Here is a 25,475-nt window from a genome sequence, read left to right as displayed (position 1 = left end):
TGATCCACATGCTGAAGGCGAGTAGCCACGACGGCAAACATTACAGCCTCAACCAGTACCAGAAGGAACTTTTCATCTCAACCCTGTACCGCAGGATGGACGAGAAGGGCTTGCTTCGAAGTGAGACCCAGCCCGGAATCTCATTCCACGGCTCTACAATCTGCGTGTACTGCCCAAACGTCGTGACGCTTGAGGCAACTTTCGGCCTACTAAGTCCGGTTGATCCCATGATCCAATTCTACTCGTTCACCCTGGATTTCGTCTCCAAAGGCTTCCCATTTCTGCCTCGCTTTTGGGCGCTCGATGGCATGCTGGCTGATCCCGACAAGGAAAGACTGGTAGACGACCTCAAAACCTATCTTTTCGAGAATGCCGGCACACTTGGAAAGGCCTGTGCTGTCTATGCAAGCTTTTACGAAGTCAGCGGCTTTGATCCTGTCTTTAACGGAGAGCTCTTCATCCTAACGGAGGCCTCGACAATCCAAGGTGACGATGCACCTCCACCGTTTCGCGGCAGCAAGCCAGAGAGATGTACCAGCACGTCTACGATATGCAGTGATTTTTGGACATCCAAGCCAATGCCAGCCACTTCTGTCGTCACATCGCCCTCATCTTCGTCATGACATCCACATGCAGATGTCAAAACTTCTGTCGTCGAGACGCCCTGACGCACGGAACTAGTACTCGACAACATGCCAGGGCACAGACCCCGTATCTTTCAGACACACCAAGTAATGAATCGTTCATATGTACAATCAGAAATGAAAGCGAATTGAGCCGAATAGGGAGTGTGGAAACAAATGAGCGCCAGCGCTCTGCAGAAAAACACCGATGTATTTGCGCTCGGCTCAACCAGCCTAGGCGCCGCGGACGTACTTCACGGGCGACAAGAGTCTACCCCAAAAGCCCCTCGACCCCTCGGCGAGACGAGATATCCAGGAGCCATTCGATCGAGCGGCGCTAGTGGCGGTGCGGGCCACCTGTCCAGCCGTACCTGCCACCTCTCCCGGGCTCGTCTTGAGCGCCTTCAGCACGCCCTCTCGCCTAGCTGCACCGAGGTTGTCCGTCCAAGTGAAGCGATTGCCGTCCACGTCAGCGGGTCTAAACGACCAGATCTTGCCTTGCCCGTTCTCGACATAAAATTGCTTGCGCCGCTTGATCATGGCCGAGATGGCCGCGTCGTCGTAGATGCCTCCCTTGAGGCGGACGATCTCGCGGTCGTCGACGCGCGGCAGACCCGTCGTCATGTCGCGGACGCCTTGAACGTCGAGGAAGTTCTGCGCGCGATAGCGCAGGAGGTCCGACATGCCCTTGTTGGTCGACACCGTTGGCTTGCCCCAGCCACGCATCCGGTCTAGCCACGTGTCTGACCGGAGACTGGACGCAGGAACAACGTGCTGCACGCTCGAGCGCGTTCCTACCTTGAGCCGAATGCGAGGCGGCGGCACCGGTAGTTCTTGCAGCCTCGGGATTTTGGCAACCAGCGCTCTGTCTGCAACGGGAGGGTTGACTCCTTGTCCCGCTACCTCACCTGTCAGCTCCTGAGCAGGACTGGTCGGCGATACAGGAGCAGCAGCCACCAGCGAGACCGACCCCAGGACGGCCAGTATGCGAAGCCACATCAAAAGCATCGTGCAAGTCAAAGCGCCTGGCTTTGTCGGGAAGGCTTGCCGGAAGCCGGGAGTAAATGAGAGTGAGTAAACGAGAGTATATAACGGAGTACGGACAGGGGATAGACCGAGAAGTTGAGCGGACCACTTGACGATGCTGAACTGGGAAAGGTATGGCGGGCAAGACGGAAGGAGTGCCCGGAGGACCACGTCTTTGTACCTGCGACAGTTCCGCCGACTCCTTTCAGCGTTTGTCTGTGGTCGTGGTCTCGGCTTCGTTGTCTATTCCCTACTTGACTCGGAGCACTCGATCCCGCTGACTACCAATCGACAACGTCCCTCTATCGCTGTACTCATTGAGTGGGTGGCGACCTGAGCGGGTCTGCACTATGTCGATAAGCAACAAGCCCACAAAGTTGCCAAATTGGCCAGCGTCGCCGATGTTCCCGTATCTGCTAAAGATGAAGACGCGCCACTCTTTTTCGCAACCTTGCCCGTAACACCACACCGATCATGATATCGTTCTTCATTTGCACCACCCAAGGTGGTTTCGGACAGAGCTCGCTCTTGCGCCAATTCAGTCTCAGTACCTGCCCACAAGGCGTCATTGAAGGGACTGAAGTGGCAATCGCATTCGTGGGCTGAGGCTCGGGCCGTTACATGAGCTCGCTCATCCCACCGATGAAAGGTGCGAAACCCTACACTACAAAGTGCGGTACGTCTCCGAGCGTGTTCACGAGCTGCCTCTCGATCCGACCGTCTGGCAAAGCCCTGACGCCGAACGAGGAGGTCCCCGCCGAATTAGTGAATCTCAAGTAACGCTCTTCGTCGAGTTGCTCCCTGAGATGTTGCCAGTCGGTATTTGGCGCCACAGCCACCGGTGTCGATGCATGAACGCTTTCCCAGCTGGGCGGAGCGTGTTTTGGTTTCTTCCAGAACTTGAGACCTCTTCCACGCGTCGGAGGCGGCAGAGGGGATGCAGGATATCCATGAGCAACTCGGGCGACGTTAGGTCCGAACTGGCGTGACGTGGCGTCGATCTGGCCGATATACTCCGGCAATCCCGCCTGGTTGTGTCTCACCACGTAAGGGTCTGCCAACCGAGCACCTGGCGTGACGCTGACTGCATCGGGCTGCTGACGAACGCGAGCATGGAAGCCGCCAAAGTCGGCTGCGGCACGCTGAAATTCCACCGCTGGGACTCGTTGATTTGTGTGCTGGAACTCGAAAATAGGCCTGCCGTCGAGATGGAAGAGCATATCACCGTACAATGCGGGGACGCTGCGGGGGTGAGTGCCCACAGTCTGAGCCGGTGGACGCAAACGACCCTCCTGGAGCTCTTGGAAGGTCACGGTGTCGATCCTACCGAGTGCTGAGAGCGTGCGTTCGTCGAGATGCAAAGCAGATGTTGAACCGAGGAGGAACAGGCTGGTCAGCAGGAGAGCGATGCTCGTCGAGCTCAGATGCCAGACACGCATAGCTGAAGCTGTTACTTGTTGGTTGTTGTCGTCTCGGTTGAAGAGATCGCTGTGGTGCACAAGCTTCGAGACATTGAGTGCAAACAAGCGAGGCCTGGATTCGTGTCACACCAGACTGCTGTTGCCAGCAACACACGAACTTGTTGGTGGGGCAAGCCCATCTCATCCGATTTCCCTTCAACATTGCTTTCATGTTCAGCTCCTAAGCTGCTAAATGTGGGCTAGAAAGAAGCAACCCGACCGCCGGTGGGAATCGACGGCATTGCGCAAGCAGCTTGCTCTCGTCACATAGGCGGGCGAGAGAAGCCTTTGAAGCATGGGAGAGGATCGCCTTCTCCCATCCTTTTGTCACACCTTCAGAGCATTTCGATCGACGTTGCCGCGATAGAACGCCTGTCACCTCTCCATCATGAGACTGCACCGCCTCATCTGCATCAGCCTTGCCGCGCTGTCTGCGAGCATCCTGGTTCTGTCGTCTCGCTGTGTAGCTGCTGACATCGAGGAAGAGGCCAGCGCCTCAACTCCTTCGCCCGCCTCACTTGCATCGCCCCTCCGCTCTCTTGCTTTGACTGGCCAAGGAAACAGCCGCTTCGACCGCTACATCAACCGTCTCGATCACACGCGCATTCGCCGACTGACTCCCAGCTACACGCGCAACTTTGACCTCACTGCCGATCCCCGGACGCCCTTCTTCGGCCGCGTGCCGCTCTACTCGATCCGCACGCCGCCGCCGATCGTCGAGCAGGCGCTTCGCGATCATGGCAGTGTGGGCCTTGTCGACTCCCTTCGGCGCCAGGCGATGCAGATCTTTCTCGGTGGAGATCACCTTTCCCAGCATCCTTTTCCGGACATGGCGACAGTGCTGGGCGTGTATGAGCTGGATCCACGCATCCATCGTGCCAAAAAAGCCTTCTTGGGTCAGCTACACGTGGCGTCGGTGCCGGAGAATGTGGATGCTCTACCGCACGCGTTTGGCCTACCTGTGCTGCTTCCCGGGTCGGACAGTGTAGGGCATATCTTGGGTGCGACTCGTCAAGACGCGCGGGCGTTTTGGTACCCCACCGACCCGCGCAGGTTCGTGCATGTCGATCTGAGGACCGACCCACTCTATGCCAAACCTGGGCGTCAGACCCTAGCCGACGTGCTCCGGACGGTCGACAAGTACAGAGCGGACACAGACACCTACGGGCGCGCCACGGCAGGCGTGCTCAATGGAAGAGCCCTCCACCACCGACCAGGCATGCAACACGCCCACGTCGGCAAGATCAAGCTCCGCGAAACGCCCCGCTTCGCTGCAGTACAGGCTTCGAGAGAACAACTCGTAGATGCTCTCCAGATGTTTGGCAGGTATCATGTGTACGTGCAAGAGCCGACGCAGGTGAGGACGTACAAGGTCAAATTGATGAGGGATGGCAGACAGGGGGTGTTCAAAACCAAGGTGCAGCCGCTGAGCAGGTTTAAGCGGTGGCAGGAGGAGATGCTCGAGAAAGCCGGGGTGATTCATCTGCCTGTGTAGAGGTAAGGTGCGACGACCAGGTCGTATTGGTATCGCTCGGTCGTTTCTGAAGACGCACTCGTCGACCTGTTTTCTGTCCGCGAGACCAAGATGTTGAGATGTCGAACAAATACATTCCATGACAGACATATCCTCATACAATTCCGATTCCACGACTTGAACGAATGACCGTCTCATCCGCTTACCTCTTGCCGCCCTGCCCTTGTAAGAGCCACCATGCCCAAGCCTGAGTGGTGTTCTGTCTAGCGCATCCATCCGCGTCCTCTCCCACCGCGCGGTCTACCCCTGCCACCCCATCCGCCGCCCCGGTACCCGCCCCTGGGGGCACCCTCGTCGTACTCCCTATACTCTCTCGCTGGTGGTTGTGCTGTCCCTGCTGCGGGTGGCGCCGCGCCACCACCACCGATAAGGCTGCGACCGCGCACGACAATTCCGCGATTGTATGGGTCCGCGGGCCGATCGTATGCCGGTCCTCCTGCATCATCGTATTCCGTCGCAGACGGTCGGCGGTACGGATAGGCCGCTTCGTCCCTCGCATACCCTGCGCCTGCGGGAGGAGCATCGCGATACGTGGGATCTCGGCGACCCCATCCCGCAGCAGGCTCGCGCGGTCTCTCGCCCCAACCCATGTCGCGGCCTGCCCCGGCGCTGTCGTGGTGGCGCGGCGGGGCGCCGTAGTAGTCGCCGCCTCGCGCCTCGCGTGCCTCGCGCGCTTCCGCCCAGGCGTCGGCGCGCGGGTCGGCATCTCGCATGCTCGAGGGGCCCTTGGGCACTCCGGCGTAGTCGCGAGGTGGGTAGCCGCCTGCGCTTCGAGGCAGTGCCGTGGTCGCCGGCGTGGGCGAGGTGAGGCTGGGGGGAGCGTAGCGTGTGGATGCTGTGGAACTCGCCGAGCTGGCTGAGGAGGGCGTGTTGGCCATCCCAGCTGCGACGCCGGCGATGCCGATGCGGGCTGGAGTCGATGTGACTGCTGGTGAGGTGACCGGTGCTGCGGCTGATGATAACGCGGGTGCTGCCGCGCTGCTGACGCTGCCAGCGGTGACGCTCGATGTCGGAGCCATCGACGAAGGGGCCAACGAAGCGCTGGGAGGACTCATGAACGCACGAGGACCTCTCGGGGGGTTGAAGGTGGCTGAGCCCGATGGAGAGTGCGGGGGTTGCACCCTAATAGGCCCAAGCGAAGGCGATCGCATCGGAGTCGAGGATGTAGCACCCAATCCGGGCGTTGTCGGCGCCGTTGTCGGCGCTGTGCTGTGAGACTGAGGCTTGGCGAATCCATCTACGTCTGCTGCTGCGACATTGCCGGCCGTGCCTTGTTGCTGCGGGTCCTTGTCACCACCACCTGGCTGCTGCGAGACGGATGCGGCTCGGCCACGGATCGTCTCTAGACGCATCAGCAAGGCTGGCGTGTCAGAACCTGCGCCTGCGCTGGGCAGAGTGCTCGTGTTGGAAGCCGGTGACGACGCAGGGCCGGCTGTGCTGCTGACAGTACCTGCCTCGATGGATGAAGCAACGGGCGCGAGGACCTCTTGAGAGGGCATTACAGCCGATGCTGCTCCCAAAGAAGCCCCGCCCGCCGGGACCTGAGCAGGTGCCGGCTCCGGCGAAGGTGACTTCGGGATCTCAACAGAGCGAATCGCTGTTGGCGCCGAGATGGACGTGAAGAGCACGCTCCGCGGCGCTGCTGCTGAGACTGATGCTGTCGGAGGCTTAGCGGGCTCGGTGATGACCGGCACGCTTGAGATGGCCGGCGGGATCACGCCAGTGGGTGTCGAAATGGTCTCCGCCCCGGCAGCCATAACGGACGGAGGTTCCGAAGATCGAAGCGATGAGGACGGCAGAGGATTGCTCCCTTCGACGGCTGGCGAAGGCGATGGTGTGACCTCGGACGTCGGCGTGGCAAGAGAAGGCGTGAGCGGACCGGACGACGAAGTGGGGACTTGTTGCGCCGAGACACGGCGTTCGGCGAGTCGACGCTTGTATTCGGCCAAGGACAGCTTGACTCTGGGCTCCTCCTTCTTGACTTCCGGCACAGGCGCAGGTGCGGGTGCGGATGTCGCCGCGGCTTTTGACGTTAGACTGGCTGCAGCAGCGTCAAGCTTGGCTGTGTCGGTCTCGATCTTGAGGTTGGCCTCAGCAGGCTTGCTATCGACCGCTTCCGGCTTCGATGCGGCGACGGCAGGCTCCTGCTTCGATCCGATCTCTTCCTCCTCTAAAGGTGCAGGAGCGGCTTCTTCCCCATCACTGCTCGCCTCTGAGTCGGACACGATGCGTCGCACCTTCTTGGTCTTCGTCGGCGTGTCTTCCTTGGCAAGCGTCTGATCCTCTGCCACGATGGGTGATGACGGGAGGAGATCCCTCTTGGCCTTCTTGGGCCCAGTCGCGTCGCCGACGTTCTTCGCTTGCTTGGCGGCTGCACGCGGCGTGGATGCGCGGCTATCGGCATTTGCCACAGCGTTATCTTCCTCTTCGGCTGACTCCTGCTCCGACAGATCATCCTGGCTGGACTCCGAATCGCCTAGATCGAGGATAGCATTGCGATGAATGCGCGCCTCTTCCCTCTTGCGACGCTTCGACGCCGATTCCTTGGGTCGAGGCTCCGAAGTCTTGCCCTTGCGGTCACCGCCGCGCTTGGCGGCACGCTTCTTCTTGGACAGCTCCACATCCGACATACGCTTCTCGGTCTCGAGACGATTCTTCTTCGATAGACGTGGCACAGGCGTTGGCGGGCTGGCGTTGGAGTCGTCCGTGTGGGGCGATGGAACCGAAGAGAGGGGCGAGCTGGGATCCACAATGTTGCCTGCCTTTCGGCGCTTCTTGATCGGGGTCGTTGTCGAATCGTAGCCGCCGTCGTCTTTGTCTTCGTCCGACGAGAAGTCAGGCGCTGCGCGACCAGGATCTGCCTTTCCTTTGCGCTTCGCACCTGCTTTGACCTTGGTCGTGCCCTTGACTCCCTTACTTCGCTGGACTTCCTCGTCCCTGTCAGCGACTTGCTCGTCCATGGCCTCGTCATCGTCGGACGGCGCGAGGATCGCCTTGATGCGAGTGCGCATCGAGCGCTTCTTGGGAGGCAGCAGAAACAAACCAGAGAGCTCTGTGTCCACCGCGTCCGCATCACCGCTATTGCCGGGTCTTCGACGAGAGGGCAAGTCGTCGGCGGCACGCAGCGCATCCATAAGATCGTGGTCCTCCTCTTCGCTGAGTGTGTCATCATCGCTAAGGCCAGATAGAGGGTCCGTAAGCGAGGAGGCGATAGACCGCGTGTCGTCGCCATCGTCCGCGTCCGATGCGGCCAGATCGCCGTCGACCTGCATGCGGTCCTGCTTTGCTCTGTCTCCTTTGCGACGCTTACCGCGCCTGGCATTCTTCTCGTTGCTGCCGCATCCCATCTCGTCGTCCACGTCCATACCGTTCAGCGTGCCAGCTTCGGGTGCTAATGCGTCGAGCACGGCATGGTCAACAGGTGACGCGCTGTCCTTCGCCGAGGTCTCGGGCGTAGGCGGCAAGCTGTACGGCCTCCAGTACCTCCGAACGCCGACCAACGGCGAGAAGTCGGGCAGCTTTGCTCTCCGGTTGGCCTTACCGGGCATGTTAACGTTCAGAAGCGACATGCCGTTGCCCACTCTGAGCATCTGTGCTACGGCGCAGTCCTGCTTGCGTCCATTGTTGGCGCTCGCACCACCTCCGCCACCGGGCGGAGCCGCCGAGCCGATGCAGGCGCATAGGACAGAGCCCAGAAGCGCGGCGGCCACTGTGCTCATCTTAGCCGAGAACTCGGTCTCGGCATATGGGAATTCGCCCTTTTCGGCCAGTGCCACCATGTTGGCGGTGTGCTGATTGGCATCGACGTCGAGGTGGCGTGATTCGAGGAACGGGTTCTGCACCAACTCGGGCAGGAAGTGCACAATATGAGCGTCGTCCCATTCCCAGCCCAATGTGATCTCGTGCGTTCTCGGAATGTCGGTGAGGGCAAAGAGTCCAAAGACCAGCTGCGGCTCGTCGGAGCGGATCTCGACGGGCGGGGTATCGGCATGCCTGCTGTGTCTTGAGGACAATGCGAGGGTCGCAGCGGGCGACTGTGCCCTCGAGCTGGTGCGGGAACGGGCGGAAGACTGACCGTTTGGACGGAAGAGGATCGGGCGGAGGACTGCATTGGGATGACAGCTGAAGCGAGCAAAACGGGCTTCGTTTCCGTATCTGCGAGCGTCGATGGCGAGGTTGAGCGGTGGCGGGAGCAGATGAACATGCGGCTTGGTGGCACCCAGCGCAGCGTACTGATTGATCGGATTGTTGCGGTAGGCGTCGGCGCTGTAGAGCTCGCCGCGGAGCTCAGTGATGAAGGCACCAGCGGGGATCGAGCCGTCGGCAAAGAGACCATGCATGACCGGTCGTGAGAACGCCCGCGAAGCACACCAGCTGCGCTGAGGCTCGTCCGCCGAGTTGTTGACGTACAGGAGGTTGCTGAAGACGCCGGCCGATGCCGACTCGGAGATGTGCTTGACATACGTTCGGCAAGCAAGGTCGGCAAGCGAAGGCCCTGACATCTCGACAGGAATGCACTCCTGACCAACAGCGGAGATGCCGATCAAGGCAGCCTCGGGAATGGGCGAGCCGAGTGCGCGCGGCGATGGGGACGACGGTGACGATGTCGATGAGGAAGACGGATAGATTTCCGAGTGCGCGAGCTTGCTGCTGTGGGAAAGCCGGTACGCAGTGGGAGCAATAGCACGACCTGCTGGACCCTGGACGGCTTTGAGGGGGCTGCCCTCCTCCCAATCGAGCATGGCCATGGCGAGATTCTCGACGATCGACGGCTCAGCCACCGTGTTTTTGGTGACGGGAGTGAACTCGACGTGCCAAGCCTCGAGCTGATCGGCGAGGTCGAAGGGGTCATCTGCGCGTTCGTGCGAGCTGCCGGGAGTGAAGACGCCTCGGACCGGAGTGGAAACAGACGAGGGGGTGTCGAAGCCTCTACGGGACCCTTTCTGGCCTTTGCGCTGTTTGGCACTGCCGCCTCTCTGGGCAGTCCCTACGCTAGCAGGAAGTTCTGGTACGACGAACTGCGTGTTGGTGAGGTCAAGTGCCTGACTCGGCTTTCGCGAGCGAGCAGCTGCTGCTGATGTCGATATTGACGCGGGATGGGCCGGCTGCTGGGTCGCTGACGTGGCTTCTTGAGCGGCTGTGGAGGCAGAAGGGGCATGTGTGCTGGAAGTTGGGGAAGGAACGGCGTCCTGGGCAAGATAGGTCTGGGTGTAGTTGTTGGAAGCGAGTGCCTGTGCCTGTCGTTTGAGGTTGCGATCCATGAGGGCCTTTCGTGCTTCGTTGTTCTTGCGCTTCTGCTGATGTGCCTGGGCAAAAGCGACGTCGACAGGACGAGGATCGCATTGCTCGCAAAGGTATTCATCGGGAACCGAGGCTTGCGACATGCCAAAGCAAGCGCAATGTTGCCAGACCAGACATCTGTCGCACTGGATGGTGAAACCATCGTCGTCATCGCATCCACAAATACAACGAATGACGCCGGCCTCTTCGTCGACTGTGCCCTGGTCATCGTCATCTTGCGCTGGCTCCTCCTCCGGATTGATTGGGTCTGATGGTGGCTCGTCGGCAGGTAGAAGTCGACTGGAAGATGAAGAGGGATCGGCGGACGGTTGCGGCAAGTGAGTGGCGGAGGACGCAGGCGATGCACCCCCTCTGGCTGTTGTAGGCGGGTCGCGGGCAAAGACGCCCATCGCTGGCGGCTTGATCATGGTCGGAGATGAGAATTCCGCCCGCGGACGGAGCGGGGTAGCAGGCTGTGAAGTGCGATGTTGGTGCGTTTAGACGAAGATGGCACCAGGTAGTGCGGGCCTCATCGTGCTCTTGCGATTCGGTATACCAAAAGAAGGGTGACAAAAAGAAATGGTCGGTCTTAGATGCTGGTGTGTTAGCTATATGATCTGCATGGCGAGCAGCTTGTGCGAGATGGGAACGAAACGAATGTGATGCTGGAGTCGAATGAAGACGAGAGCGCGATGCAAGGATGATGGCTGTATGAGCCTTGTGGTTGATCGAGAGAGGACGAATGGTAGACGAGAAGGAAAGCGAAGGGCTCCAAGGCGATGAGCCTTGAGCGGGCGATGGGAGGAATTGAATGAGAGAGACGAGGGTGAGTCGACACACCTCGAACTGCTCTGCTCTGCTCTCTCAGCCGCCAATTCGTCGGCCCCGCAAGCCTGACAGACAAGCCCGACGCAAAGCTGCAAGCGCGTCTCGCTTTCATCGAAAATTTTCGACTGTTGCGCTGCTTTGCCTCGTCGACTCAGCCAAATTTGGCAGAACATCCTGGCTAAATCTTGGGCGCCCGATGCAATTGTTAGGTCGGGACTGGCGCTGAGCAGCGCGTCGACTTTTCTTGAGAAGATTCCAAAAAACTGACGCTGACTGCACAGATCAAATTGGCTGAGCATCCTTCTCTTCTTCGTCACGATCCATCTGCATCTCTGCTCGCACCTCGACTGCCGTTCAAGGAAGTACATCACTGGAGAAGGCGCAACGGTGCTTCTCGGACTCAGCGCTTGGCTCGACGGACCACTGCCTTCCACTCTGCTGTCCCATAAGGCAACAGCTCGTCCACAACTCCGTTCTCACCAAAGCGGCAACCTCTCTCTTACAGAATTCGCATAACCTCAGCCCTGCTCCGTATGACGACGACACCCTCATAGTATACAGCTAGCTTCACTTCAGCCGCTGTCCTGGCTCGTGCGGACTCACGACACCATGCCGCCCAAAAAGCCAGACCTTTCTGGCTACCAGTATTCGGCCCTCTCGTCGCTGGTCATCAACGCAGATCGTTCGCAGCGTCGTCCAGATGAGCCGTCCGGCGAGGCCGAGTCGTTGGCCGGTCGCATCAACTTTCGCGACATGGGTTCCGCGGTCAAGTCAGAGGGCGTCAAGGACCTAGACAAGAAGCGCAAGAAGGCTGAAGCAGGCGACGAGCTCAAACAGCCTCAACCAAAACGACAAGCTGTCTCTAGCTCCTTTTCACAACAGAACACCTACGCCAACGTCCTTCAGGCCACAGCAGAGCTCGAAGGTCTTCGCTATCATCCCAAGACGGCAGAGACCAGAGATATCTACGAGCTCATCCTCAGCATTGTCCACACAGCACTAGGCGATCAGGCACAGGATGTGGTTCGCTCAGCCGCAGACACGACACTCGAAATCCTCAAAGATGACGACCTCAAAGATCTCGACAAAAAGAAAGAGATCGAAGAGATCCTGGGTGTACTCAGCACTGAAACTTTTGGTCAGCTCACCAATCTCAGCAAAAAGATCACCGACTATGACGAGCCAAATCCTCAGGACGGTGCTGCCAACGGGAATGCAAAGATGGCAGAGATCGATCAGGAGGCAGGCGTCGCTGTTCTCTTCAACGACGAGGAAGAGGAGAGCGATCAGGACGGAGTCGGCTACGTCGTACGCGATGGCAGTGACGACTCGGACGCTTCTGATGACGAAGCACGCCCTCGCCAAGGAGCTGAGGATGCGGATGCCTCGGACGCCGAAGCCGACAATGACGACGGAGAGGATGCGCTCATGATCGGAACAAGCGCATCAGCAGCAAACGGCGCTTCGAAGCAGAATGACCCAAATCATGTCAGCCCGCGCGACGTCGACGCTTTCTGGATTCAACGGCAGATCTCGCAGCACTACTCCGACGCACACGAGGCCAGCGAAAAGGCAGACAGCGCCTTCGACATCCTCTCCGCCGAGTCTGACGTCCGCGACTGCGAGAATGGCCTCATGGAGCTCTTTGACTACGACAAGTTCGAGCTGGTTCAGGTGCTCACCAAGAATCGAGACTTGGTCGTTTGGTGCACACGACTGTCACGCGCAGACGACGATGAGAGGGTCAACGTGCAGGTGGCAATGCGCGAGAAGGGCGTTGCCTGGATTCTCAAGGCGCTACAAGGCGATGCAGCCCTCAATGGCACTTCAACGAAGGGCAAGGCAGGGAACGGGCTGGCAGCTGCCGATCTCGAGAATGCTCAGCGGAAAGCTCAAAGACTCACCAGCCGGGCCACCATCGCACCAGGCTCTACAGCACAGCCACGACGCGGCGTGGACCTCGAAGCAATGGTCTTCACGCAGGGCGGACATCTCAACACCAATGCAAAGGTACGTCTGCCCGAGGGGAGCTTCAAACGCACCAAGAAGGGGTACGAGGAGATCCACATCCCTGCGCCTGTCAAGAGAACCGTAGGAGAAGGCGAGCTCGTGCCAATAGCCAACCTACCCGAATGGGCGCAAGGTGCCTTTCCAGGTGCGACATCGCTCAATCCAGTGCAATCACGCTGCTATCCAGTCGCATTTGGTTCCGACGAGCCTATGTTGCTGTGCGCTCCCACGGGCGCCGGCAAGACCAACGTCGCCATGCTGACCATCCTCCACGAGATCGGCAAGTGGCGCGATCAGGAGACCGGCGAGATCGACCTCAATGCGTTCAAGATTGTCTACGTCGCACCGATGAAGGCGCTTGTATCGGAGCAAGCGGGCAACTTCCGCGACCGTCTGCAGTTCTACGGCATTGTCGTCAACGAGCTGACAGGAGACAGCCAGCTGACCAAGGCACAGATTGCCGAGACGCAGATCATCGTCACAACACCCGAGAAGTGGGACGTCATCAGCCGCAAGAGCACCGACACGTCGTACACCAACCTCGTCCGCCTTCTCATCGTCGATGAGATCCATCTGCTGCACGATGACCGAGGGCCGGTTCTCGAAGCCATCATCTCGCGGACCATCCGCCGCATGGAGCAGATGAGCGACCCGGTCCGTCTCGTCGGTCTTTCAGCCACGCTACCTAACTACCAGGATGTGGCCACCTTCCTCCGCGTCAACCCCAAGACGGGTCTCTTCTACTTCGAGAGCAACTACCGACCATGTCCGCTCAAGCAGGAATACGTCGGCATCACCGAGAAGAAGGCCATCAAGCGCCTGCTCGTCATGAACGAGGTCACCTACGAAAAGACGCTCGATCAAGCTGGAAAGAATCAGGTGCTTATCTTTGTCCACTCGCGAAAGGAGACTGCCAAGACGGCCAAGTTCATTCGGGACAAGGCGATGGAGCAGGAGACTCTCAACCGCTTTTTGCCGCCTTCGCCCGCCAGTCAGGAGGTGCTGCGCTCCGAGCTGGACAATGTGACCGACGGCGACCTCAAAGACGTGATGCCGTACGGGTTCGGCATCCACCATGCTGGCATGTCGAGACTCGATCGTGAGCTGGTGGAAGCGCTATTCGCCGACGGACATCTCCAGGTGCTCGTCTCCACCGCCACCCTCGCTTGGGGTGTCAACCTCCCAGCACACACCGTCATCATCAAAGGCACGCAGATCTACAACCCGGAAAAGGGCCGTTGGTGCGAGATCACGCCGCAGGACATGCTCCAGATGCTCGGTCGTGCCGGTCGACCGCAGTTCGACACCTTTGGCGAAGGCATCATCATCACCAACCACTCCGAGCTGCAGTACTACCTTAGCTTGCTCAACCAGCAGCTGCCGATCGAGTCGCAGCTCGTGTCCAAACTCGCCGATAACCTCAACGCCGAGATCGTGCTCGGCACCATCCGCAATCGCGACGAAGCTGTGGCATGGCTAGGCTATACGTATCTCTACGTGCGCATGCTGCACTCGCCAACGCTCTACAGCGTCACCGCCGACTACGCCGAAGACGACCCGTTCCTCGAGCAGAAGCGTGCCGACATCGTCCACACTGCCGCAGCCCTGCTGGAAAAGTGCGGTCTGCTGCGATACGAGCGCCGAACGGGCAACTTCACCTCGAACGAGCTCGGACGCATCGCGTCGCACTACTACATCACCCACGACAGCATGTCCACCTACCACCAGCAGATCAAGCCGCAGCTCGGACTCATCGAACTCTTCCGCATCTTTGCGCTCTCCAACGAGTTTCGCCACCAGGTGGTACGACAAGACGAGAAGCTCGAGGTCGCCAAGCTGCTCGAACGCGTGCCTGTCCCTGTCAAGGAAGCGGCAGACGATCCGATCGCCAAGGTCAACGTGCTCTTGCAGTCATGGATCTCGCAGCTCAAGCTCGATGGCTACGTGCTTGCTGCTGACATGGTCTACGTGACGCAGTCGGCCGGCCGCATCCTACGAGCCATCTTCGAGATCTGCCTCAAGCGCGGCTATGCCCGCCTCAGCAGGATGGCGCTGGACCTGTGCAAGATGGTCGAATCGCGGCAGTGGGGCTCGATGACACCGCTGCGTCAGTTCCGCGGTGTACCGGCCGACTTGATCCGACGCTTGGAACGCAAAGAGTATCCTTGGAATCGACTGCGCGATCTCGAGCCAAATGAAATCGGCGAGCTTATTGGTATTCCCAAAGCGGGTCGTCTCGTGCACAGACTCGTGCACCAATTTCCGCGTTTGGAACTGCAAGCTTTCTTCCAACCACTCACCCGCTCGCTGCTTCACGTCCAGCTCACCATCACACCGGACTTCCAGTGGGACGAAAAGGTGCACAGCGGTGCGCAATCGTTCTGGATCATGGTCGAGGACGTCGATGCCGAGATCTTGCACTATCACGACCAGTTTCTGCTGCTCCGCAAGTATGCGGAACAGGAGCACACAGTGACGTTCACGATCCCGATGACGGAACCGATCCCGCCCAACTACTACATCAGCGTCGTCAGCGACCGATGGCTGCACAGCGAGGTGCGACTTCCGATCTCGTTTAAGAACCTCATCCTGCCGGAAAAGTTCCCGCCGCACACGCCTTTGCTCGAACTTCAGCCGCAACCTCTTTCCGCACTGAACGATGCCGATGCGGAAGAGCTGTACGCCAGATCATTCTCGCATTTCAACAAGGTCCAGACGCAAACCTTCCACGCGCTCTACGGCAGCGACGACACGGTCTTCATCGGCGCACCCACGGGCAGCGGCAAGACGGTATGTGCGGAGCTCGCTCTCTTGCGGCTCTGGAAGGACCCAGAAGCGGGTCGAGCCGTCTGCGTCGTGCCGTACGACTCTATGGTCGCCCCACGCGTCGCGGAATGGAAGACCAAGTTTGGCTCCTACCAGGACGGCAAGGAGATCGTAGGCCTCACAGGCGAGACCAGCGCCGATTTGCGACTGCTGGAGATGGCCGACGTCGTCATCTGCACTCCCGAGCACTGGGATGTCCTCTCCCGCCGCTGGCGCCAGCGCAAGAACGTTCAGACCATCTCGCTCTACATCTTTGACGAGATCCACCTCATCGGCGATTACCGCGTCGGCCCCACATACGAGATTGTCGCCTCGCGTGCTCGTTTCGTCGCCGCGCAGACGCAGACCCCGACCCGCATGATCGCGCTCAGCGTCCCCCTGGCCAACGCACGCGATCTCGGCGACTGGCTCGGCGCACCAAGCGGAAGCGTGTTCAACTTTGCCCCTGCCGCACGCCAGGTTCCGATGGAGGTGCACATCCAGACGTTCAACATCCCGCACTTCCCGAGCATGATGATCGCCATGGCCAAGCCTGCGTACCTGTCGATCATCGAGCATGCGCCCGACCAGCCGGTGATTGCGTTTGTGCCGAGCAGGAAGCAGGCCAAGCTGACGGCGGAAGATCTGCTCGCCTATGTCATCGCCGACAGCGACCGCGCCGATGGTGAGAGCGACGATGGCGAATCCCGCTTCCTCAACATCGAGATGGAGGATCTAGAACCCCATCTGGCGCGAGTTCAAGACCGAGAGCTGCGCGAGCTGCTCGCTAGCGGTATCGCATACTACCACGAGGGACTCACCAAGAACGATCGCCGCATCGTCGAGCGTCTCTTCTCCGCCGATGCCATCCGTGTCGTCGTCGCATCCAAAGAAACCGCATGGAGCATCCCGCTCACCGCCCACCTGGTACTGCTCATGTCCGTTCAAACGTATGAAGGGCGAGAGCACCGCTATGTCGACTATGCGCTGCCCGACGTGCTCCAGATGGTCGGCCGCTGCGTCGTCCCAAACGAAGCCGGAACCTCTCGTCTCGTCCTCCTCTGTCAATCGACGCGCAAAGACTACTTCAAGAAGTTCCTCGCCGAGGGTCTACCCATCGAATCACGCCTCACGTCGTACGCACAGGACTTTTTCAACGCCGAAATCGTCGCGCGTACGATCGACGACAAGCAAGCCGCGGTCGACATCCTCACCTGGACGCTCATGTATCGACGGCTGCAGCAGAACCCCCAAGCGTACAACTGTCAGGGCAAATCCATGGCGCATATCGGCGAATACCTCTCGGAGCTGGTCGAGACGACACTGGCCGATTTGGAGAACAGCAAGTGCATAGCGATCGAGGACGAGATGGATGTCTCGCCCTTAAATCTGGGTATGATCGCGTCGTACTACAACGTGAGCTACGTCACGATTGATGTGTTCAACATGTCGCTCAGTGCGCGGACGAAGTTGCGCGGGTTGCTGGAGATCGTGTCGAGTGCGGCGGAGTTCGAGGATCTACCGATCAGGGCGCATGAGGATGTGGTGTTGGGGCGCATCTACGATCGATTGCCGCTCAAGCTCGAGAGGTTGGACACGCTCAGTCCGTACCACAAGGCGTTTGTGCTGCTCCAGGCGCATTTTGCACGGTTGACGCTGCCGGTGGATCTGGAGGCGGATTTGCGGGTGGTGTTGGGCAAGGTGTTGGTGCTGTTGAGTGCGTGTGTGGATGTTATGTCGAGCAATGCGTATTTGGGAGCGGTGGTGGCGATGGAGGTGAGTCAGATGGTGGTTCAAGCGGTAGGGCAGGGAGGGTCGGTGTTGCGCCAGGTGCCGTTCTTCACGGATGCCGTGGTGGCGAGATGCAAGGAGAGGGGGGTGGAAGATGTGTATGCCTTGTCGGATCGCCTGGCGGATCTGGGCGAGGGGGAGAGGGACGAACTACTCCAGATGGACAAACGACAGATTGCGCAGGTGGCAGCCTTCGTCAACGCTTTCCCCTACATCGAGCTCAGCTACACCATCGACACCCCGCGCGAGGAGCGCAATGCGAGCGAACCGCTCAGCGTCACCGTCCACCTCGAGACGGATGCCGACGAAGAGGAGAGTCTGGTGGCCCAGTCGACGTTCTATCCGACCAAAAAGCTGGTTCAGTGGTGGATCGTCATCGGTGACCCGGGCACGCGGAACTTGTTGGCGATCAAGAAGGTCACGATTCGCAAGACGACGGATGTTACGCTCGAGGTGCAGTTGCCTAAGGGAAGGCACGAGAGGTTGAAGATCTGGTTGGTGTGCGATAGCTATGTCGGCGCGGATCGGGAGGTCGAGGTGGAGGCGGTGGAGGTGGCCGAGGGTGTGGAGAGCGATGAGGAGGAGAGTGATGAGGACGATGAAGAGGAGGATGGGGAGTGATTGGAGCACACACTTTCATCAACGAGAATCGATACATTTGAACATTCACCGAGCCTGTCGATGGTCTGTAGCGGCAAGAGCGAGGATGATGATGGCCCAAGGACGTTGCGAAGATTGAGAAGAGCGAAACAGAACGCAAACGCCAAGAGGAGCGAGAACAGTGTGGGCGAGCATGAGGCCGAGAGTGAGGCGAGTCAAGGATGAGAGGGTGGACGAGGAGGGCAAGAATGTGACATTAGGCCTAGAGAGCGATAAGGAGAAGAGGGTTGAAGAGGCGGAGTGAACACCAAATGTACTTTCATCATCAGAATCAGCAGGATCACGACCTTTTACCGCCAGCCTGTTGACTTTCCAACTCGAGATTGAAACGCACGGCGACAGACGAAGACAAGGGCCCAGGATGATGGCGGGAAGGAGAAGAGTCGTCACAGTGGGGCTCGTTCTCACTTGTTCAACCTTGACTGTGGCCACGCACACCTCGAGACACACACATTGCAAACTCGTCGAGCAAAAAGAGACAGTTCGATGCTGAAAGAAAAGGAACAGAGGTATCTCCCACCGTAAGACTAGGTGGTTCATATCGGAACGATTCGAGCTGGAAACGAAAGTCGAGGTATCGGAAACGTATGGACCGGATCGAGCATCTACATGTACACCTTCTTGATGTCGTCCTCGTACTTTTTCTGGATGTCCTTCCTGGAGAGCTTCTGGGCGGCGGTCATGGCGAGCTCCTCGGGCACGAGCAGCACGCACTGGAGCATCTCGAGGCTCTTGAAGCCGGCCTTCTTGCCTGCCGCGTTGACGTCGTCCATGACGAGTTTGGCCACCTTCTTGTTCTTGCACAGCTCGTCCAGCTCGGCCTCCTGGATGCCCGCCTTCTTGATCGCCGCCTTGAGGTTGTCCTCGCGCGGGAAGATGATGCCCATGGGCTGCTTGGCGTCGCTGTTGGCATGCACGCAAATGTTGGACACCAGGTTGCACGACTTGTAGACACTCTCGAGACGCTCAATGGCAATGTATTCACCGCCAGAGAGCTTGACGAGGTTCTTCTTTCGGTCAATGATCTGGAGGGTACCGTCCTTGTTCCACTGTCCGACATCACCGGTGAGGAACCAGCCATCCTCGAAGGCCTCCTTGTTGGCATCGTCGCGCTTGAAGTAGCCCTTGGTGATGGAAGAACCGCGAATGAGCACCTCACCCTGAGGCGGGTTGTTGGTGGAGAAGTAGCCGGCATCGGGCACGTCACGCAGCTTGCACTCGATGGTAGGCACGATACCACCGGAAGGACCGTACGAGTAGAATTCGGGATGCAGAATGGCAGTCATACCACACGACTCGGTGAGACCGTAGCCCTGCAGAACTGTGACGAGAGCGTTGGAGAGGAACTCCTGCGTCTCCTTGGACAGCGCAGCACCACCCGAGAGCGCAAGACGCATACGGCCACCGGTCTGCTCCTTGACCTGCTTGAAGACCACTGCATCGACGACCGAGGTCAGAAGGGGGAGCTTGTTCTTCTTGATGGTCAGAGCTCCGTTGAAGACGGACTTCTTGACGGCTCCTCCAGCCTCGACCTTGGCCAAGATACCCTTTCGGATGAGCTCCCAGACGGCGGGAACACCGACCATGACACTGGGCTTGAAGGCCTTGATGTCACCGTCGCAGTTCTTGACCGAGTTCTGGGTGAGCGTTTTAACCTTACCGTAGCCCATAGTGACACCGACGTAGATCAAAGAGCATTCGACGATGAACTCGAGAATGTGGGCGAGGGGGAGGTAGGCCAGGAACGTGTCATCGGGCTTGAGCAGGTCTCCGATATGGACCTCGACACCGGCAATCGAGGCAACGAGGTTCTCGTGGGTGAGAATGACACCCTTGGGGGCGCCAGTGGAACCGGAGGTGTACATGATGCAGGCGACGTTGTCCTTGGTGGGAAGGTTGGGCTTGGCGGGGTTGGCCTTGCCTTCCTTCCAGAGCTCCTCGATGGTGAGCGCCTTGCCGTCGCGCTTGCTGAGGACGTCACGCACCTTGCTGATGTGCTTTTCGTCGGGCTTGCCATCGTAGATGACATACTTGACGGTCTCCGCCTTGTCAATGACGTTTGCGAGCGTGGGGAGGAGCTCTGCGTTGGTGAAGATACCGACGACATCGGGCTCGACGAGCGAGTGCTGCAGACCCTCCTCGCCGAGGGTCTCGTAAGCTGTACAGAAGGGGATGCTCTGACGGAAACAAGCGTGAGCCATGTTCTGCCAGTTGATGGCGGTAGCGGCGTAAATGTTGAAACGGGTGTCTTTGGAGAGACCAAGGTTGACCAGACCGCTGGAAGCGTGCGAAACGCGCTCGTCAAACTCCTTGTAGGTGAGGTACTTGTAGTCGGACATCTCGTAGTACTGCCATGTCTTCTTCTCCTTGACGTCCTTGCCGTCGACCTTCTTGGTGATCTCTTTTTCTTCGTCATGCATGCGCACGAGGTCTCGCCAGCCCATGATGGGTCGGTTGGGGAAGCCTGTTTGATAGGGGATTCATTTGAGCAAGGAGCCGAGGGCGCGTGGGACGCAGATGTATGCGAAGAGAAGCAGATGTCAGTACGCGGTTGTCGATTTGCATCCAGAGACGACACTTGGTGCCGGCGCCAGAAGGCTATGAAGGAGCAAAGCACTTACGTTCGAGGGCGCTCGCGAAAACATCGGCCATGGTGTTGATGCCCTCTTTGGGACGCTCGAGCATGCGATCAGGCGCCCGGTAGGAGCGCCTGATCTTGGTCTCGCCCTTCTTGGCGGGGGTGTCGATTTCGACACTGGCGATCTTGGGCATGACGGCGAGCGGGTGGTTGCGGGTGCTGGTATAGAGGTGAGGGTATCAAGTTGGTGCGGGCTGTGATGAGGTGTACCGCAGTGAGATTTGGGGATGAGGTGATGGTCGGGGAGGCAAGATGTAGAGTGATATGCGTCGCCACCTCGATGATGATGATGGAGAAAGGGGAAACGTGGAGGTAGCTGCTGCTATGTTGGCCGAGGATATAGGCTTGCTCGATGATCCACGTTGAAGCGCTTGCTCAGCCCGAAACACAGTCAAGCTTTGGCTGCAGAGCGTGACGAAGTGCCTCGTCTGTCTTGTCTCAAGAGGGCAGGCAGCGGTCCAAGCCAAGAGACTGGGCCAAACGAGAATTGAGTTTTGGCTGGCGTCACACTCTTTCGTGGCTGGCTGGTCAGCTGGCTGAGGCTAAAAGCTGAGAAGGGTGACCTGTGCGTGCTTGGCTGCGCCCTCTGTGGAGAAAGAGCGAGGAACCAAAATTCAAACTCCACTCCGCAAATCTGTTTCTATTAAAATGTGAAAATGGAGAGAGAGTGGGGCTGCTGCCGCGTTTCTCGCTATCTCACACGCGAGAATTTGAGCTTGCTGCTGCTTTCCGTCCAGGCAGGCGTTGTATGACGTTGACCGCGAGAGGTCTCATGTCTCGCGGAAACCTTAGCTTGTCGCTTTTCCAGGAGAGCGGCAAGAACAGCTTGGTTCACCGCCTTCTCTCGGCGCCACTGCTTGCCCTTGCATGCATGCATGCAATTCGAGCTCCTTCTTGGCTGAGCAAGACCGTCTTGGCTGCGCCCACAACGGCAGCAGAAGATCATCAGACCTTCAAGCTTTGATGACCTCGCTAACTCAGTCATATCGAGCATTGTCGAGAGGCAGGAACAGGCCGCCGACACACTAAATACAGCCGAGAAATTTGCGTGGAGAACGTCGGCTTTGCTCTTCGTTGCATCAGATGCGCTGGTGATCATCGTCGAGCAGCGGCCCCCGCACGACGACTTCCTCTTGACCTTTTCGCGTCTCTGACTCCGCCTGATGCAAGCTCTCCCCGAGGACCCGACAGCCTGCTCAGCCGGCAACAAAGCTCATCACTTGACTTGCCACCATCTTGAATGCTCGTCCTGACCAGCCCTTTGAGGCGAGAGCAGTTCGAAAGATTGACCCGCACCTTCAATCCCGACTCCGCTGACGTCCATTTACGCGAGCTTTTGGCGGTCTTTCACAGCGGTGTGATTGAACTAGCAACCGGATCTTCTGGAAGCGGGGCTCGTGTGCATGGTCCGGCCCGTGGTGCGAGATCCCTGCTGCTACCTCATAAGCTCTGCCGACCGACGCTACATGACCGCTAGGTCAACAGATCGACGTCAATCGATTCGGTGCGGGACAACCCCGGACGTGAGTCCAAGCGAGCCGTCATGGTGATGTCGATGACGATGCGGGACCCTTGACGGTATGCGGGTCATCCTTTCTTGCTGCCTTTCACACGAGCTGGCGCCGTCTCCGTGGGGCCAATTTTGGGCGCGAGTGAAAGCGACGATCAAACAGAGGCTGAGAAAATTCGAATTCGCACGATATCTGCGGGGACGCTCAAGGCGGTCGTGTCGCGATGCTTCCATTCTTCCAAAAGGGTCCATGAGCTCGCACTTTTGGGGAGAGCGCAGCCACGATATCGACACAACACCACGCATCACCCCCACTCGACACGTCGCCAATCCCTCATCAACGACGCGGCAAACGGTTACTTCAGCTCGACAATCGGATCGCACAGGGCAGTCGCGCGCAACGATGCTGTACACGGACAACGAAAAGGTGCTCTGCTTCCACGGTCCGCTCATCTACTCGGCCAAGATCCTCAAGGCTGAGAAGTGGACTGGCGACGACAATGTGACGCAGCAAGTGGGACCGCACTACCTCGTTCACTACGATGGATGGAAGAAGACATGGGATGAATGGGTGCCCGAGACGCGCTTGCTCAAGTACAACGACGAGAATCTCGCCCGCAAGGCGTTGCTGCAGGAGCAGGCCAAGTCGGGCTCTCTCACATCGTCCGCTTCAGGGTCGACGGCTAGCAAAGAGGTGACCACAAGTGGAAAGCGCGGCAGGGACTCGGATGCGCATGCGGGTGGAGACAGGAAGGGTGGTCGCGGAAGCAAGCGCAGCAGGGACACGGTAGAGGCCGAGGAGGACTTTCTCAAGCGACCCGAGGTCAAGATCTCGCTTCCAGACGAACTCAAGTTGCAACTCGTCGATGATTGGGAGAACATCACCAAGAAGGGAGAGCTCGTTCCTTTGCCACGGAAGCCTTGCGTCAAGGACATACTCGAAGATTACAAAAAGCAATACCTCGCCTCGGCCGCAAAACGTGGCGCGGAAGGTGGTAAGCAGAGAAGTCCGCAGGTGGTGGAGGAGGTCTTGAAGGGATTGAAGCTATACTTTGACCGCAGCCTGGGGCAGAATCTGCTGTACAGATTCGAAAGGGCGCAGTACGTCGAATATAGGAAGAAGAACGGACCCAAGATGGGAGACGGCGACGTGGGCAACGCGCGGACGGGCAACGGAAGCATGGGCGGCGATATGGAGCCGAGCGACGTGTACGGCGCAGAGCATCTGTTGAGGCTCTTCGTCAACCTGCCTATGATCATCGTTCACACCTCGATGGATGCCGAGTCCATCAGCCTCCTCAAGGAGCATCTCGCGGAGTTTCTTTCTTACATCGCAAGGGAGAAGCACCGCCTCTTTGTACGAGAGTACGAAGCCGCATCTCCGGCGTATCATCGCATCAGCTCTACATGATGCTCGGTCTTTACTCACATTCTCCTCATGCTCGCAGCATCTGTAACACTAGATCGTTCTGATACAAATCACGCAGCGAACTGACCACCTTCTCCATCATTCTCCCGAGAAAGCTTGCGCCATTGAAATAGTTCAAAAAGCACAGGAGCTCTGAATGCGCGAGCGACGGGAGAGTAGCGGATTGCGCTGTGCCAAAGACATACGCACTTCGTGAGGAGTGCCGCAGCGAGAAGGGATTGTATATCGACGCGAAGATGTCGGCAGAAGACACCACGAGTCGTCCATTTGTGGTTCTTCCTTGACGTGAATCTTGGTCGGTTGAGTCGATGCGTCCACCCCGCCCGAGTCCTGGGCACGCGTGCTCGAATCTGTCGAGTCGACTCTGCGTCTCGGCTGAGTCAGGCAAACAGGTCCCTAGGTCAGTGTTCGAGTTACGTCGACAGTCAAAACGTTGTGCGTATGCTCACTGCGATGCGGCTGCGAAAGGGATGCAGAATGCGACCGTAGACAGGCTGAATCAAGCTCTTGACGAGCATGGCCAACAGCACGAGTGCAGCTGTCACGGGCTGCAGGATACTTGCAGCGTACATCACCGTCGCTTTGATCTTGAGCGCCGCGGGCCACGTGAGAAGCAGCCACCGAAGGCATCTCCAAGCCGCTAGAGTCACAGATCGGAGAGGATTATCAGCATAGCTAGCACCTTGCAGCAAGAAGCGAAACCGTGACAGTACCTACTGTTGCCAACGTCAACACCGGACTTACGTTCGAATTCGCCCAGCGACCAAAAGAACAAGCGCTCGATCGCAAAGACGGCGCTACTAAGCAGCCTGAAAGAGGTCGAGTATCGCTGCGAGTTCAGGATAGTGTCAAGGCTGCCATGGCTGGCATTGAGACCCCTCTCGATGGTTTTGAACTCGATCTGCAACCTTCGAAGCGCTTCGAGCTCGCGGATGATGTGCTTCTCGTGTAGTTGCTGACGAGACATCAAGTCGGCTGAAGTTGAAGACAAGTCTGTGACAAGACCATGCTGATTTTGAAGAACCAGCTCGAGCGCCTCGATGTGTGAGCCGAGTGTGACGGTGGCTTGATGGACCGCCTCCGCAGGTCTCGCCAGACCTCGCTCCATCGATGCAATGGCTTTACTGAAGTGCTGCTGCATAGCTTTCTCCAGATGGCCTTCATGTCGCTCGACAAGTTGGTGCAGCTGATTTGCAGCCTGGGCTGAAAGGCCTTCCGAATACTGCTGCATCGTGGTCTCGAAGTCGAGGACCAAGGCGGACGTCATTTGCTCAAAGCAGGGCTCAATTCGTTGAACAACATGCGCCATGCCGTCTTTGCTCTCTGCTTGCGCAGCCAGAATGGTCTTGAACCCCGAGAGGATGCTCTGCGAGAGGAAGGTCAAAAGAGCTGTGTCAGCCTAGCGGACCGATGCTAGTGCTGCTTCAAGAATTTCTGATACTGACCTGCAGGTCGTCCTGTAGCTTCTCTTTGAGCAGATTCAGACTTTGCAGCCATTCTGTGCACTCCTTCCGATCCTGGTCGGTCATCTCAGCAGATTCTCGAGTCTTTTGATGCCAGAAGCGGATGAGAGCAAGCTTCTCTTGGGTGGCTGCCTTGTAGATTTCCCTTGCGCGATCTGCAGATGAGAGGATGACTTCGGTTAGCGCACGCCTTACCATTGTGAGGCGGACGTCGACCTGCGGTGGCCGTTGAGGACGTACCCGAATCCTTCCAACGTTGCAAAGCGAAGCACATCCGGGGTATCTCTCGCAGGTAGCCGGCGTAGCTGGACCAGTAGCGAGTACTTCTCGACAGGGCTCTGTAGGTCAGAGGCAAGGTCGCTTCAATGTCTGTAGTGCATGTCGACTGTTGGGAAGGGAAGCATCTCTTACTCGACGC

At 58.5% G+C, this 25,475-nt stretch overlaps 8 protein-coding genes across 8 annotated transcripts; 3 read left to right on the top strand and 5 right to left on the bottom strand.

The window, feature by feature from the left end:
• Positions 1-857: 857 nt before the first annotated feature.
• On the bottom strand, positions 858-1,631 carry PSEUBRA_002371 (uncharacterized protein; the record flags this gene model as incomplete). Its single annotated transcript, XM_059464834.1, has 1 exon — positions 858-1,631. The coding sequence occupies one exon, from the start codon at positions 1,629-1,631 to the stop codon at positions 858-860; it is 774 nt and encodes a 257-aa protein (XP_059321264.1).
• Positions 1,632-2,308: 677 nt separating this feature from the next.
• Positions 2,309-3,088, bottom strand: PSEUBRA_002370 (uncharacterized protein; the record flags this gene model as incomplete). Its single annotated transcript, XM_059464833.1, has 1 exon — positions 2,309-3,088. The coding sequence occupies one exon, from the start codon at positions 3,086-3,088 to the stop codon at positions 2,309-2,311; it is 780 nt and encodes a 259-aa protein (XP_059321263.1).
• Positions 3,089-3,497: 409 nt separating this feature from the next.
• Positions 3,498-4,604, top strand: PSEUBRA_002369 (uncharacterized protein; the record flags this gene model as incomplete). Its single annotated transcript, XM_059464832.1, has 1 exon — positions 3,498-4,604. One exon carries the CDS (start codon positions 3,498-3,500, stop codon positions 4,602-4,604), a length of 1,107 nt encoding a protein of 368 aa, XP_059321262.1.
• Positions 4,605-4,846: 242 nt separating this feature from the next.
• PSEUBRA_002368 (Zinc finger, PHD-finger) lies at positions 4,847-10,351 on the bottom strand (the record flags this gene model as incomplete). Its single annotated transcript, XM_059464831.1, has 1 exon — positions 4,847-10,351. One exon carries the CDS (start codon positions 10,349-10,351, stop codon positions 4,847-4,849), a length of 5,505 nt encoding a protein of 1,834 aa, XP_059320731.1.
• A 1,009-nt stretch (positions 10,352-11,360) lies between these two features.
• PSEUBRA_002367 (Sec63 domain protein) lies at positions 11,361-17,978 on the top strand (the record flags this gene model as incomplete). The annotated part of the gene is made up of 1 exon (XM_016435519.1): positions 11,361-17,978. One exon carries the CDS (start codon positions 11,361-11,363, stop codon positions 17,976-17,978), a length of 6,618 nt encoding a protein of 2,205 aa, XP_016292970.1.
• Positions 17,979-18,622: 644 nt separating this feature from the next.
• On the bottom strand, positions 18,623-20,789 carry PSEUBRA_002366 (AMP-dependent synthetase/ligase; the record flags this gene model as incomplete). Its single annotated transcript, XM_016435510.1, has 2 exons — positions 18,623-20,481; positions 20,639-20,789. 2 exons carry the CDS (start codon positions 20,787-20,789, stop codon positions 18,623-18,625), a joined length of 2,010 nt encoding a protein of 669 aa, XP_016292969.1.
• A 1,779-nt stretch (positions 20,790-22,568) lies between these two features.
• PSEUBRA_002365 (MRG domain protein) lies at positions 22,569-23,576 on the top strand (the record flags this gene model as incomplete). Its single annotated transcript, XM_016435521.1, has 1 exon — positions 22,569-23,576. One exon carries the CDS (start codon positions 22,569-22,571, stop codon positions 23,574-23,576), a length of 1,008 nt encoding a protein of 335 aa, XP_016292968.1.
• Positions 23,577-23,708: 132 nt separating this feature from the next.
• PSEUBRA_002364 (uncharacterized protein) lies at positions 23,709-25,331 on the bottom strand (the record flags this gene model as incomplete). Its single annotated transcript, XM_016435531.2, has 5 exons — positions 23,709-23,969; positions 24,044-24,234; positions 24,312-24,960; positions 25,040-25,212; positions 25,298-25,331. 5 exons carry the CDS (start codon positions 25,329-25,331, stop codon positions 23,709-23,711), a joined length of 1,308 nt encoding a protein of 435 aa, XP_016292967.2.
• Between the last annotated feature and the right edge of the window lie 144 nt (positions 25,332-25,475).

The sequence above is a fragment of the Kalmanozyma brasiliensis genome (assembly GCF_000497045.1).
Source record: "Kalmanozyma brasiliensis GHG001 unplaced genomic scaffold PSEUBRA_SCAF19, whole genome shotgun sequence".
Classification (NCBI taxonomy): Eukaryota; Fungi; Basidiomycota; class Ustilaginomycetes; order Ustilaginales; genus Kalmanozyma; species Kalmanozyma brasiliensis.
Note: the sequence above shows the minus strand (reverse complement) of the source record. Positions and strands in the feature narration are given on the sequence as shown.